General features: G+C 39.4%; 1 protein-coding gene across 1 annotated transcript in view; it reads right to left on the bottom strand.

Moving 5' to 3' along the window:
* The window catches only part of timm44 (translocase of inner mitochondrial membrane 44 homolog (yeast)), an 86,200-nt gene that overhangs the window by 15,377 nt on the left and 55,666 nt on the right, over positions 1-15,157 (bottom strand). Inside the window, exon 11 of the mRNA XM_043721044.1 lies at positions 11,468-11,557. Within this exon, the coding sequence (XP_043576979.1) occupies positions 11,468-11,557 (90 nt within the window). The remainder of the gene's footprint in view (positions 1-11,467; positions 11,558-15,157) is intronic.

Genomic DNA, 15,157 nt, shown 5'->3' with positions numbered 1-15,157 from the left:
CATTCCCTTTCCAATAACAACCTGAGCTTATCCAGTCTCTCTTCATAACTAAAATGTTCCATCCCAGGCAACATCTTGATAAATATCCTCTGCACCCCATCCTGTGAAATCACATCATTCCTATAGCGCAGTGAACAGAACTGTGCACAGTACTCCAGCTGTGGCCTAACCAAAGTCCTGTATATCTCCAACATAACCTCCTTCCTTTTATAAGCTTTGGCACAAATGATAAAGTGCCCCATTTGCCTTCTAACCATTCTATTAAACTGTTGTGCAATATTCAGAGATCTGTGGTCAAGCACTCTCAGATCCTTCTGTTCTCAGAGCTTTCTAGTACCCTGCAATTCAACAAGTATTCCCTTGCCCTGATATTTCTTACAAAGTGCATCACCTCACACTTATCAAGTTTAAATTCCATCTGCCAGTGATCTACCCATCTGATCAATCCATCTGTACCCTCCTGTAATTAAACACATTCTTCCTTATTGTCAACCACCCATACCATGGCAATATGCTACTCATGAGCTTTTATTTCCTACAATAAGCTGTGATGTGGCAGTTTATCAAATGGCTCTGGAAATCTAAGTACAGTACAGTCACTGGTTCTCCTTTATCCACAACATACCAACTCCGCGTGGGCGGCACGGTGGCTAGCACTGCTGCCTCACAGCGCCAGAGACCCAGGTTCAATTCCTGCCTCAGGCGACTGACTGTGTGGAGTTTGCACATTCTCCCATTGTCTGCGTGGGTTTCCTCCGGATGCTCTGGTTTCCTCCCAAAGTCCAAAAGATGTGCAAGTTAGGTGAATTGGCCACGCTAAATTGCCCATAGTGTTAGGTGCAGGGGTAAATGTAGGGGAATGGGTCTGGGTGGGTTGCGCTTCAGTGGGTCGGTGTGGACTTGTTGGGCCGAAAGGCCTGTTTCCACACTAAGTAATCTAATCTAATTTATTGTTTAAACATGATTTTCCCTGCACACAACATTATCTTAAACTTATCTAAGTGCCCATGGTATAACTTCTTTAATAATAGGTTCTAACATTTTCCCTATGCTAGATGCCAAGCTAATAGTTTCCTGCTTTGGACCTTCCTCACTTTTTGACTAAATGAATTGTATTTGCTAACTTTCAATCTAATGATTCGTTGAATCAAGGGAATTTTGGAAAATAAGAACCAGTGCATCAACTATCTCTCTAGAACTGAGGTACTTGCAAGCCTACAGATCCAACAATTTACTGTCTAGCACTTCTTTGGTGATTGTAACTTTCCACAGTTCCTCCCTCCCTTCTACTTCCTGACTTAAAGCTGATGTTACTCTTAAGCCCTGAAAGGCAGAGAGTTCAGTTGCAAAATACCTGTTCAGTTAATCTGACATCTCCATATATTCTACTGTTACTTTTCCACAGTCACTATAGATACTACTCAGTTTGTTAACACTAAAATATTTACACAAACACTTACTATTGCTTCTAAAATTTCAGACTAATTTTCTCTCAATTTCTACATTCGTCCCTCCCTTATTAATTCCTGAATATACTCAGCTGCTTTTTGTAAAAAAAAAATTGTCTAATCTTCTAACCTGCCATCTGTCTTGGCATAATTATAGTTTCTCTTTAAGACTGATCCTATTTTTAACATTTCCGGTTATGGATGCTGGATCCATTCCTTGGACGTTTTCTTGTTTATGGAATGTATCTGTGTATTCTGAAATACCTGTCAACTTAGACGTCTGCCACTGCTACTCAACCGATTTTTTTTAAACCTAACTTGCCCATTCACTTTCAACAGCTCTGCCTCCACACCCTCAATTTCCCTTATTTAATTTTTTAAAAACAGCTTTGGACCCATTCCTCTCCCCCAAATTGAATGTTTTTCCATCATATTATGATCACTTCTACGGAGGGGCATCTTCACTGTATCTTGACATGGAGACAGCTGAACCAAATCTGCCTTCCACTTCGATACTCGCAACACAGTTAAATTAAACCCTTCAATGGCCCTCAATTGTTACTTCAATGGTTTGTAACCAGAGTTTTGAATAAGCAATTCCAGAATTTGCCATTAATTAAAATCTAGACACCAGTTTTGTATTTAAACAAGAGACTTAATTTACTTAACAGACAATAACTTAAGCAGATAAAAATTAACAAGATAATTTAAGTCAAAAAATGAATCGCTGGAGAAACTCAGCAGGTCTGTCAGCATCTGTAGGGAGAAAACAATGGTAAAGGTTCAAGTTCAGTGGCTCTTCATCAGATGCTATGCACATTCAGATACAGTATTCAGTTTTATCCTGCTATAAATTTCAGTCTGAGCAGTTAGTTTACTCTTAGATTTATACTCTATCTCCCTTCTTGTCATGGTCTGTTTACCACTGTCTGTATAAATCTCTCTCTCCGTGCCTCATTTCTACTCTTTGATTTACAATCTTTCTAAGCTTGATCTCTTGGCCCCACTATTTAGTTTAAAACCTTTTCTACTTCCATATTATGCAGCTTGCAAGAAAACTGGCCTTAGTACAGTTCAAATTAACAGTGTCTCCTTGGCACATATCCACTTCCCTGGAACTGGTGCCAGTATTCCATACATTGGAACTCACTGCTCCCACACCAGTCTTTGAGCCACACATTCATCGCTCCAGCCTAATATGACCATTTTGCACCTGGCTCTATAATAATCTCAAGACTATTGCCTTTGAGGTTCTGCTTCATAATTGATGCCTAGCTCCTCATTCTGACCGTGCAGAACCTCCTTTGTTGGTACCAACATTTACCAGGAAACTGAACCCTTAATTAACTAATTCCAACTCTCTCTCTCGAGAGAGAGAGAGTCACAGAAAGTGCTCAGTTGTATGTAGTTGACTAGTTGTGTTTATATGTTCCTCACATAAAGCCTAGCGGACCCAGTTTCAACTGCTTTTTCAATTGTCTAACTACTCTTCCACAGAGACCTTGTTAAAATGCAAACAACATTAGCTTTGCATGAAACATACAATTCTCTAATGCACGGACTACCAGCATTCAGTCCTAGGTCAAAATGAGCTGGTTTGGTGCATTTGTATGCTCCTGAAACAAGACTTCACTATGCCAATTAGAGGATACAAGCAACGGGTGGCAGAGCAACTTGGACTTGCTCCATTCCCTGTGATGGTCTTTGATGGAGTCTTGCATAAAAAGCACTTTATTATGTCACACTTCACCTATTTCTTACGTTATCATGACTAAAGCCCAACATGCCCTGTTTCTTTTGTAGCAGTAAACAGAGGGTGGGAATTTTACAAAAACTTTATCTGGAAATCTGTCAAAGCATATCACAAAGGATACAAATGTATTTTCAAATGCAATGATTATCGTCATGAAAGAAAATTTAGCATGGCAAGATCCCACAACAATCTTCAATTAAAGAGTTTTTGGTGGTGGTGCTAGCTGAGAGGGGAATGTTAACCAGAGCAGCATCATGCCACTTCTAAATTTTACACAACCTGATTTTAATAATTGACAATGCAAATTCTTTCGTTACTGATCGAGTGCCAATCTAGATTATGTTCCCAACTTCTGGAGTCTGGCATGAAGCCATAACTTTCCTACTCAAAAGGCGTTGGGCTACTAACTCAGCCAGGTGGCACTTATCTTTGCCACCGTGATCCTTAATGCCTTTTACAGGGAGATGGGTACCATGGGAGCTTCAGTGCATTATTTCCTCCTCCAAACCTATATTAATTCAATTCCCGTCCTCTCTTCCCATCCTCCCTTATTTTTGTTGTTGTTGCCCATCTCCTGGTGATGGTCAGTACTGTGACTTGTTGGAGTTTGGAATAGATCAGTGAGAAAGGTATTATTATTTTTATTTGTTTTCCAAATCTGTTTTTAATGGCTTAATAACCTTCATTCTAATTCCCTCCCCAATGGCATTATAGGTCAACTCACAGCAATGACCTGCAAGGAGTTCACCACCATCTTCTCAAGTGCAATAGGGACAAACAATAAATGCTGGCCAGTCACTAATGCCCACATGCCATAAATGAACTTTTAAAATGTCATTTGTAATGAAGCCAGTGTTTAGAGCTTTTTCTAATGAGACTAAAAGATACTATGCATTCCCTCACAGCTGGATTATGTGAATACAACTTCTTCTGGCATGAGTCCTATCAAAGACGAATAATTAATAGACAATTTAAACGTTCCATTTTATTTCTCTCCTCTGGGATTTCCTCTGCATCCCACTGTGCCAGTCCCTCTATCCTTTATAAATACATCCACATACCATGCTCTGTCTGAGAAGAACATAAGGACAAGCCAAAAACTCTGTCCCACAATCAATGTAAACAGACACTGCTGGAAACTGTTGATTTAAAACAAAAGATTAAATTCCAGCTGGAGACCCTTCACCAGTAAACATTCATTAAATTATTAATTCTGTCTCTTTTCAGAGGCTGATGAACCAACGTATTCCCAGAATTGTGTGTCCATCTCAGGTTCAGTTTCTCTTTGTAGCTAATACTTATTTCTGTATTCCAAGGTCTCAGGCTTCCTGATAGTAATTCCCACTAATGCAGATTCTTAAGTCAATGTTCATGGTGTTTAGTCAGTATTCTCATTAATATTAACTGCACTGACAAAAAAAAATTAGCATGGATTCGTTAAGATCATATAGGCTCTTCAAATATCTACCAGCTCCAGAAAGCTTGTTCAAAACTATCAATAATTCACTACATAATGATGTCAAGAGTTTCTGGAAACTTGGCTGCAAAACACTTCAGAACATTGAATGGGACTGCCTTTTGACAAACAAATCACTGATAAGCTCATTATCAAAGACGAATGTTGTGATTATTTCTCTATATTGTTGATGTTATTCAGTAATTTGGATGCAAATTATATTTAGAATGGGGCTACTAAATAAACTGCTGAGGGCTGAAAATTCTTAAATCACAGTTAGATGTTTGCAGATGAATTCCTTTTACTCAATGCAATAAGACTTACTATGAAGGAAGACATGAAGGGCACTTTGCTATTTCTTCTTTTTTATTGAAAGCCAAATTCAAATAAAGGTCAAGTTCAGGTCTGTATCTCAACAATTCTTGGCAGTTTGGGCCATAAAATGCAACATTTTTTCTGATCCAAGTGGAGGATCCAGGTTCAAAATGTCAGTGACTTTGTAGTAACTAAGGAAAGGACTGATCTGAAATGTTGTCAACAACAGACTGCATTTCTATGGCAACTTAGGCAAGTATTGCAAGGCACAACACAAGAATGGAATCATACACAAAAATATGGGACAGGTGACCACAATATTTCAAAAGATAGGGTTCAGGTTAGTTAAAAGTGTGAATAAGATTTAAAGGGAGACGATTTCAGATCTTAGGGCTGAGATATGTGAAGAGCTGTCAATGGCAGTGCAAAGTCAATGGGGAATGCTGAGGCAGAGTTATAAGAATACAGAATTCTCCAAAGGGATATAGGGCTGGAGGAATTACAGAGATGTATTGCTGCTGCACATAATGTCCTGATCAGACCCCATCTTATGTTCCAAGCGCAGCTCTATGCACTTAATCACATATATAACTGTCCTGTAAGGGAGCAACAAAGAAAATTTGGACAGTCAGGAATTTATACTCAGATAAAATACTGAGTTTGTTTCATTTCTTAGAGAGGAATTTTAGATTAAATAATTCAAGCTTTCTGATATTCCAAATATGTTATCAAAACTTGTTGGGCAAATTGTCCATTATGGCAAGCTATTAAAATCCCAGGTGACATAGATTGTAAATTAGAAAAATCAGAGTAAGGAGTTGTAGGTAGATAGGATAGTGAAGGCGGTGTTTGATATGCTTTCCTTTATTGGTCAGAGAATTGAGTATAGGAGTTGGGAGGTCATATTTTGGCTGTACAGGATGTTGGTTAGTCCACTTTAGGACTATTGCGTGCAATTCTGGTCCCCTTCCTATTGGAAGGATGTTGAACAACTGGAAAGGATTCAAAAAAGATTTACAAGGATGTTGCCAGGGTTGGAGGGCTTGAGCTATAGGAGAGGCTGAATAGGATGGGGCTGTTTTCCCTGGAGCATCAGAGGCTGAAACGTGACCTTGTAGAGGTTTATAAAATCATGAGGGGCACGGATACGATAAATAGACAAATTCTTTTCCCTGAGTGGGGAGTCCAAAACTAGGCGGCATAGCTTTATGGTGACGGGGAAAGGTTTAAAGGGACTTAAGGGGCAACTTTAGCAGAGGGTGGTGGGTGTATGGAATGAACTGCCAGAGGAAGGGGTGGAGGCTGGTACAATTGCAGCATTTAAAAGGCATCTGGTATATGAATAGGAAGGGTTTAGAGGGATATGGGCCAAGTGTTGCCAAATAGGACTAGATTAGGTTGGCATGGATGAGTTGGACCGAATGGTCCAACTCTATGACTCTAAGCTATTTTTCTAGCCACAGAACAACTGAGTCATAAAGTTAGTTACCAGAAAATAGTAGACAATATAAATTTCAAGTCACTACATATTTTCTAGAGTGCAAAACAGTTGAAAGGTTGAGCACATGGACAGATCAGAAACACCCAAAGCTTATTGGGTTTCTCCCTTTTGTAAAATACTCTAAACTAAAAGACAAGTGGAGAAAGCAATACAATTTTGATTTGAAAATAATTAACTCTATTTTGTTTGCTGTCAGGGTTCAGGCAGCTTAAAATGATTTGCTCAAATTGTGCTTTCCTGTGAATAAAATTGGCATTATACATGTTACATCCTTGTTCAAAAAAATGGTGTGAAGGTAAGCCCAGCAACAAAAGGGTGGGCAATTTAACCTCAGTGGTAATGAAGTTTCCAGAATCAATCATTCTGATCAAAGTTATAGTCACTTGGACAAATGTAGATTAATTAAGGATGTGGATTTGTGAAAGGAAAATCAAGTGTAATTAAAAGTGTGTGATGGATGAAGAACCAATAGGAGCAATTGAGAGGTAACTCAATTATTATCTTAAATAAGTGGAGGGCTATGGAGAGAGAGCTGGGATCTGGCACTCAGTAAATTATCCTTCAAAGACCCAGTGCAGGCATGACAGATCAATAGATGATATCCTGCTATACTGAGGCACTGTGAGCTTTGGGTCAAAGAATAGAATCAGGATTAAACTGTCCCAAGTGATACTTTTGCAGACCTGGAATTCTCAATTTAATCCCCAACCATGGATATTTCAAACACCTTACTGAATTTATGACGGCATGGAGAGACAACCAGGGGTTCGGGTACATAATTTTTGGAAATTTGGATCACAGATAGACAAGGCGTTTAGTATGCTTGCCTTCACTGGTCAGACCTTTGAGTAAACGAGTTGGGACATCATATTCAGATTGTAGAGGATGTTGGTGAGGCAGTTCTGGTCACCCTGTTATAGGAAGAATATTATGAAGAAGGTTCAGAAATGATTTATCAGGATGTTGCTGGGAATGGAGGGTTTGAGTTATAAAAATAGGCTGAATAGGCTGGGACTTGTTTCACTGGAGCATACAAGGTTGAGAGATGACCTTAGAGGTTTATAAAATCATGAGGAGCACAGATAAGGTGAATAGCAAAGGTATTTTCTCAAAGGTGGGGGATTTCAAAACTAGGGGGCATTTTTTAAGGTGAGAGGAGAAAGATTTAAGAAGGACATGAACTATTTTTGCACAGTGAGTGGCTTGTGTGTGGAATGAACTGCCAGAGGAAGTGGTGGATGCAGGGACAGTTATAATATTGAAAGGCATTTGGATAAGTACATGGTTAGGAAGGGTTTAAGGGGGAATATGGGCCAAATGCAGGCAGGTGAGACTAGTTTAGTTTGGGGACATCATCAGCATAGACTAATTGGATCAAAAGGGTCTATTTCCATGTTGTATGACTTTATTGTAATAGGAGCATCGTAATATTTCAAGGAACTTGAAGGTACACAATATACACTCATTATATCAATCTCCTGTATCTGACAACCTCATAGCCATGGATGTTTAAAATCAGCTTTCAAAGAAAAGTTAAGCAGCATTTGTGGAAAAACAGAACACAGACAGTTAATGATGCAGGGTTAAAACCATTCCTCTAGAATTAGAAAGGGTCTTAGAGCTGAATCATTGACAAACTACTTTCTGTTTTGCTGCAGACACTTAGACTAGCTGTATATTTCCAGCCTTTTATTGCTTTTAAATTTGGTTTCTGTAATTTGTCCAGCTCTTTTCTTCATTCTGGTACCAAACTTGTACTTGAGTGTTCTATAAACACACAACAAACTTTTGGGGAGAAAGCAGGAGCTATACTGTAGTAAATACTTCGTTGCAGAAATGACAATCGCAATTTTAAGATAATTAGAAATTCCTGGCATTGTGTTCAAGGTTGAATTTGGATGGATACTCAGTGAAAGCAGTCTCACAGAGCCCTTTTAAAGGAAAGCATTAATTCAAGTACCTGAGGAATTAGCCATTAAGGAGATTAAAAGAGAAATGTGACCGCTAAAGAGAATAAAAGTCATTCTCTGAAAGTAAATCAGAAGTCTTTAATTTTACTCTTATCCTATTAAATCCCCCATATGTCAATAACATAACTGAATTGTTTATTTAAGTAATTAAAATAAAATTAAAATACAGGCAAACCTGGGCAGAGACCTGGCAGGGCCCCGAAAACAGCAAAAGAAGGGAATTAGTGAAGATGCCTGGGGAGAGGGTCAGGAGAGAGAAGGATCATCACTTTGACTTCCTCCATATAATTCTCAGAATTTGAGAACAGTAATCCTATAATCCCAGGGGGTTAAGAATAGATTCACCACTTGTCCTTGAGGAAGGTGCACTGTGCAGGAACCTTCTAGGAAGGCAAGTACAAGAATGTCTTAAAATCTAGGGAGCCCTGATCTTCAAAAGCAGAACACACAGAAACCAAAATAGCAAAACACCATGGATAAGTCAGTAAGTACAGTTACAGTCAATCCAAAAGCTGTAACAAAAATCTGAACACAATAATTGAGCAGGAAATGCACTTTGCATTAGACTGGTCCAGTTGAAGAGCCCAGCACTTGCACAGGTAAAATGGACAGATAGCATCCTATATTGATGTTTCTGTAATTCAACATCTCACCCTTGGTTCCTTGAGATGCCTGCATTTGTTTTTTTTTGTGCAAAATTGAATAGTTTCTTGTTCCTATGTTGCAATTTGCTACATATGTTAGATGATTATTTTGTTTAATACATTATCCCTGGTTTCCCTATTTACTTTGGTCTTAATTTCTATATGTTGGGACACCCAGGAAGCATCGACTACAACAGACCTACATCACTAGGCATTCATACTGCAGATTTCATGTGTCATGGAGTCATAGGCATGGAAACAGACGCTTTGGCCCAACCGTCCATGCAGACTAATTGTACTCACCTCTTTCACTTCCTCTGGCAGCTCATTCCATATATGCACCACCCTCTGTTGTCCCTTGGGTCCCTTTTAAATCTTTCCCCCTCACCTTAAAGATATGCCCTCTAGCTTTGGCCTCACCTTCCCTGGGAAAAGACCTTGGCTATTCATCTTACCTATGCCCCTCATTATTTTATATCCATAACATCAGCCCTCAGGTCTTCTACCAGTGCTTTCTTCTTTATCGAAGAAAGTGATTCAGTTAGGTACATTTCCAGAGACATTGTGAACTCTTTGCTGAATAATTTAAAATGATATGTCTAGATAATGAATGTTGGCAGATTGTGTAGTTTTGGAACTATGACTATAGAGCTAAACACAGCCTCTTGTCTTTACATGTACATTTACCTTTATGGTCATCAGCTAGTGTTCTGGTACTGATCTGCTGCATGCAAGTTCAGGAACACTGAGGCCAATTTGTGACAATACTATGGCTTTAATTCTGTCCTGGTATTACGATGAAAGCTTGAGACAGGTGTTTCTCAAAGCCAATAAAATAAACAGCTTGCGAGGCCTTGGGCTGTTATTTTCAAGTAGGAACATTAGAAGCAACCTGAATCGGTGGGAGCAAGCTTCCATAAAACCAGAATTTTTAGTTTTAGCTTCCTGTAATTGCTGGGCCTTAAAGCTGGATGTGGAAGTTCTTATTCCTCTCTCCGTTATAGGTAAAAGCTGGTGTTCTCTCCCTGCTGCAGAATGGCATGTGAGACAATCTACTTTAGTGAATTTGCCTTTGCCATGGGTGTGTTCATGGGATGTTACTGTATTGGAAGTCAATTAGTATATAATATATATATATATATTATTTTGTGAAGCATTTCAATAGTTCCAGTTAAGCCAATTCTTTTATTATTTTGTCTGTATTTTAACTGTACATGCAACGTAAAAATAAAGCATGTCTTACTGAAAGTTGATAGTTTGACCAATCGAATTGCATCTGCAACATAAAACCTTACACTTTTAAAATAAGGAAAAGTTAGGGTCTAAACTATATTCTTAACATATTTTGAGGGGGTTTCGGCTGATCCATAGCAAATTGCAGCATATTTTGGGTGGCATGGTGGCACAGTGGTTAGCACTGCTGCCTCACAGCGCCAGAGACCCGGGTTCAATTCCCGCCTCAGGCGACTCTCTGTGTGGAGTTTGCACATTCTTCCCATGTCTGCGTGGGTTTCCTCCGGGTGCTCCGGTTTCCTCCCACAGTCCAAAAATGTGCATGTGAATTGGCCATGCTAAATTGCCCGTAGTGTTAGTTGCAGCGGTAAATGTAGGGGTATGGGTCTGGGTGGGTGCGCTTCGGCGGGTCGGTGTGGACTTGTTGGGCCGAAGGACCTGTTTTCACACTGTAAGTAATCTAATCTAATTTTGTTAACATGAGTCAGTAATTAGTTTACAGGTGCCTAACTTTCAACTATTATGCATCATAGTTTTAGTACAGCTCAAAGCTTGTTCCTGGAGATTATTTTGCGATCTTGTCTTGGACAACTGGTGATGATCTTGAGTCAAATGTCCTAAAGTGATAAATATACCAATGCAGTGTCAGAAATAACATAACAGCCATTGTACATAAATTGTGACCCGCTCCCATTGCATTGGTTGTGTTATTACAAACATGACAAATGCCCTTAAAAGCACAATCTCAAGGCCATAACCCAGGCTTTTGGAAAAATTTTAAAAATATAGCAGCAAGCACTAAAACAATACTGGTACACAGAGTGAAGCACAGGCAGACAGATTGACAGTTTGACATACCTCTTTCATTGACCTGCTGTGAAAAGCCAACATGAAAATCACTCTTGCAGAATTAACTCACCTGCTATGTATTTCTTGAATTCTCTGTTTTTGTTGAGAGTCATATTAACAAGATGAGACATGCCAGTGCTAAGGAATGGAACATTTCTTTTCAAATGCCAAGTGCTAGCATTAAGCATTTCTAAATCACATACAACAGGGGTTAGATACAAAATAAGGCACCCGGTACTCATGGACCTGCCGTTACACAGTGAGAGAGTGAACACTGCTAACTAAGCCAATTACTTACATCAATATTGTCAATGTCAAGTATTTTGGATCGGAACTGAAGGTTCATGGCTTTGGCTTGCTGGATGGGTTGTGCAAGCTGGCTGTAAGTCTGATGGTGAGGTAAAGAAACAAAATGTTACTGTTAAATACAAACCCATTGAACTGTCTGAAGAGGTCAACTAAATTGGAATATCCAATGTCTTGGACATTTATGAATTATGAGTTTAATTCTACTCAAGGTTCACACTTCAGCTTGAAATTTTGGAATGGAGTTTTTTTATTTGCTTGTGGGATGTGCATCACTCACAAGGCCAACATTTGTTCCCATCCCCCAATTGCCCTTGAACTGAGTGGCTTGCTAGGTCATTTCAGAGGGCAATGAATAATCAATGACGTTATCGTGGATCTGGAGTCACATACAAGTCTGAGTACGTAAGGAAAGCAGATTTGACCTGCAAAGGATTTTATTTAACCAGATTTATTTTTACAACAATTAATGAACAGTTGTCATGGTTGTCATTTCTGAGACTATAATAGTTAAACAATTCTATATCTCATTGGGTAGGAAAATGATAAAACACTTCCAGAATACATTGCACGCCACTCAAATGATGCAACGTCATCTTGTGATGCAATGACTTGTTCTCATCACATATTTCATTTACAGTTTTAATATGTACATATAGGGACAAAGCACCCGAGTTTTGGCAGTGACAAACTTTAATGTATTAGCTGTGAAATTAGCTTCACTCTGTACCCTCCATTGACCAGAGGTACAGACTGGTCAGCTCATGTAGAGCTTATAAGGACTTGAAAGATGCCTGATCAGTACAGTCAGACAGAAAGGATTGACAGATTCCATGGCAGGAACAGCAGATCAAGAACTGAGTAGAAAACAACCTGAAATTTAGGTCTGGATGGAAATTCAATTGAAAGTCAACTGGTGGAAAGGAATAGAATTATCTGAAACAAAAGGAATTGAGTAGCAAGTGGTGGCAAGTAGAGTTCTTCACTTTTCACCACTAAATTGAAATTCCAGATTTCGAATGGTATTATAGAGTCAGAGTCATAGAGGTCACAGAAAATGTCTCTTCAGTCAACTGACTCTGCGCTGGTCAAAAACAACCACCTAACCATTTTAATCCCAATTTCCAGCACTTGGCCTAGAACCTCATATGCCTTTGACACTGCAAGTGCATATCTAAACACTTAAATGCTATGAGCACTTTAGCATCTACCATCCTTACAGGCAGAGAGTTCCAGATTTCCACCTGGGTGAAAAACCTATTCCTCACATCCTCTCTAAATCTCCTGCTCCCTTATCTTAAATCGATGCCCTGGTCATTGACCCTTCCACAAGGGAAAAGCTTGTCTAGTCCTCAATTTTTTACATCTCAATGGTGTTCCGCCTCAGTCTCCTCTGCTCCAAGGTATGCAATCCCAGTCCATCCAATTTCTCTTCACAACTAAAAATCTCCATAAGATACAATGCCAGAATTAGGCCAATTGAGCCTGCTCTACCATTTGATCATGGTGGATATGTTTCTCAAACGCATTCTCCCGCCTTTTCCCTATGACCTTTGGGTTCCTTACCAATCAAGAACCTATTTGTCTTAAATATAAGCAATTATTGCTGAGGACACTGAGTTCCTCAGATTAACTACCCTCTGACTGAAGAAATTCCTCATCATCTCCATTCCAAATGTCATCCCTTCACACTGAGATTGTGCCCTCAGGTCCCAGTCTGTCCCACTAATGGAAACATGTTCTCCATGTCAACTCTGTCCAGGCCTCTCAGCCCAGGTAACAGTGGCAAATCCTGGTAAATCTCCTCTCCAGTGAAATCATATCCATCCTATGATGTGGATTTCAAAACTGCACACAACACTCTAGCTGTAGCCTAACCAACTTTTTTCATACAGTTTCAGCACAACCTTCCTGCTCTTAAACACAATGCTTTGGCTAATAAAGGCAAGTATCCCACATGCCTCTGATCCTTGGTGCTTCCCAGGGTCCTACTGTTTGAGTATTCCCTTGCCATGTTTGTCCTGCCCAAGTGCATTACTTCACACTTATTCAGATTGAAATCTATTTGTGACTGATCAGCCCATCTGACCAGCTCAACTATATCTTCAAAAACACCCCTCCACCATCACCTTGTGCTTCCTTCCACTCAGTTAATTCTGGATCCAGTTAGCCAAATTTTGTTGGATCTCATGGGCTTGTATCTTTGAGATCAGTCTCCCGTGCAGGGTCTTATCAAAAGACCTTCCTGAAATCCAAGTAGACCATGTCAAAGTCATCATCCTCTACACACTTGGCCGCCTCTCCAAAAGTTCAATTAAGTTGGTCAGACATGACTTCACTTTAACAAAACCATGTCGACTGTTCTTCATTAACCCCAAGTGCAGATTAGTTCCGTCTCTTAGAATTACTTCCAATAGATTACCCACTACTGAGGTTAGTCTGTATGGCCTATGGTTTGCTAGTTTACCCCTTGCTCCCTTCCTTGAATAATAGTACCATATTAGCTGTCATTCAATCCTCTGGCACCTCTCCTGTGATCAAAGAGGAATTGAAAATTATTACCAGCACCCCTGCTGTTTCCTCACTTTCCTCACTTAACAGCCTGAGATATATTTCATCAGTCCTGAAGATTTTATCTACTTTGAAGTCTGCCAGACCTCTCAGAAACTCCTCAGTTTGCTAATTTATTTAAATATATCACAGTATTCTGCAAATCCATTCATTTTCTCAGGATTCCTGATAATTAGAATGGGAATCTAGAAATACAGTGAGAAGGCATGCTTGCTAATGCTCTGGGATGGTGGCTCAGATTGTAGACTGAGTGATGAAGCTGGACAATAAAAAAAGGTCAAGCCTAACTGGACCTAAAACATTGCCAATTTTCACTATTCCTTCAGTGAATTAAATGTCTTAGGTGAGATGTCAAACCAAGACCTCATCTGCATGCTCAAGCAGCATAAAAGATTCAATTACATTGTTTGAAGAATAGCAACATGGTTCTCCAACAAGTCCTGGTGAACATTTCCTTTTTCAAATGCCAAAACAGATGATTTATTCATTAGCTGTTTAAGAGAGCTCACCATTCGCAAACTGGTTGCTTGTTTACCTCCTTAAATAACTAGGAATATACCTCAAACGTCAATAGCTAAGAGTTTTAGGGTGTTCCAAGAATGCAAAAAGGCTATTATAAATGTGAATTCTTTATTTTCCTTAGTTTGCACTAAATTGAAATGCCCACCATTAGCTTAGGCTCCCAAAATAATCCAAACAAATTACAAAGATCCTTAGAGACAATGCTGCAACCCAAAACAACTGATTGCCAGGCACTGCATGTGCATCCATCAATAACAGTGCATAGCAACAGTAAAATAAGCTGGACAAAGTAAATTATTTATAAGCATTTCTTCAACTGTACAGAATACCAAAAATATCCCGCAGTTCCAGAGAACTGTGAAGAGCGACCTTAAATCTCAAAATTCTCTGGAGACTGATTTGATAACAAAGGTTAATCTCAAACTCCCCAACATCAGACTGTTTCCTGCAAACAGAACAATTTCTCTCTTTGCAAGGACAGAAACATGCACCTTAGGGTGTAGGTTTGCTCGCTCAGCTGTAGGCTTGATATCCAGATGTTTCATTACCTGGCTAGGTAACATCATCAGTGGCGACCTTCAAGTGAAGC

Source organism: Chiloscyllium plagiosum, chromosome 31, assembly GCF_004010195.1.
Source record: "Chiloscyllium plagiosum isolate BGI_BamShark_2017 chromosome 31, ASM401019v2, whole genome shotgun sequence".
Classification (NCBI taxonomy): Eukaryota; Metazoa; Chordata; class Chondrichthyes; order Orectolobiformes; family Hemiscylliidae; genus Chiloscyllium; species Chiloscyllium plagiosum.
The sequence above is the reverse complement of the archived record's forward strand: the minus strand, read 5'-3'. Positions and strand labels throughout refer to the sequence as shown.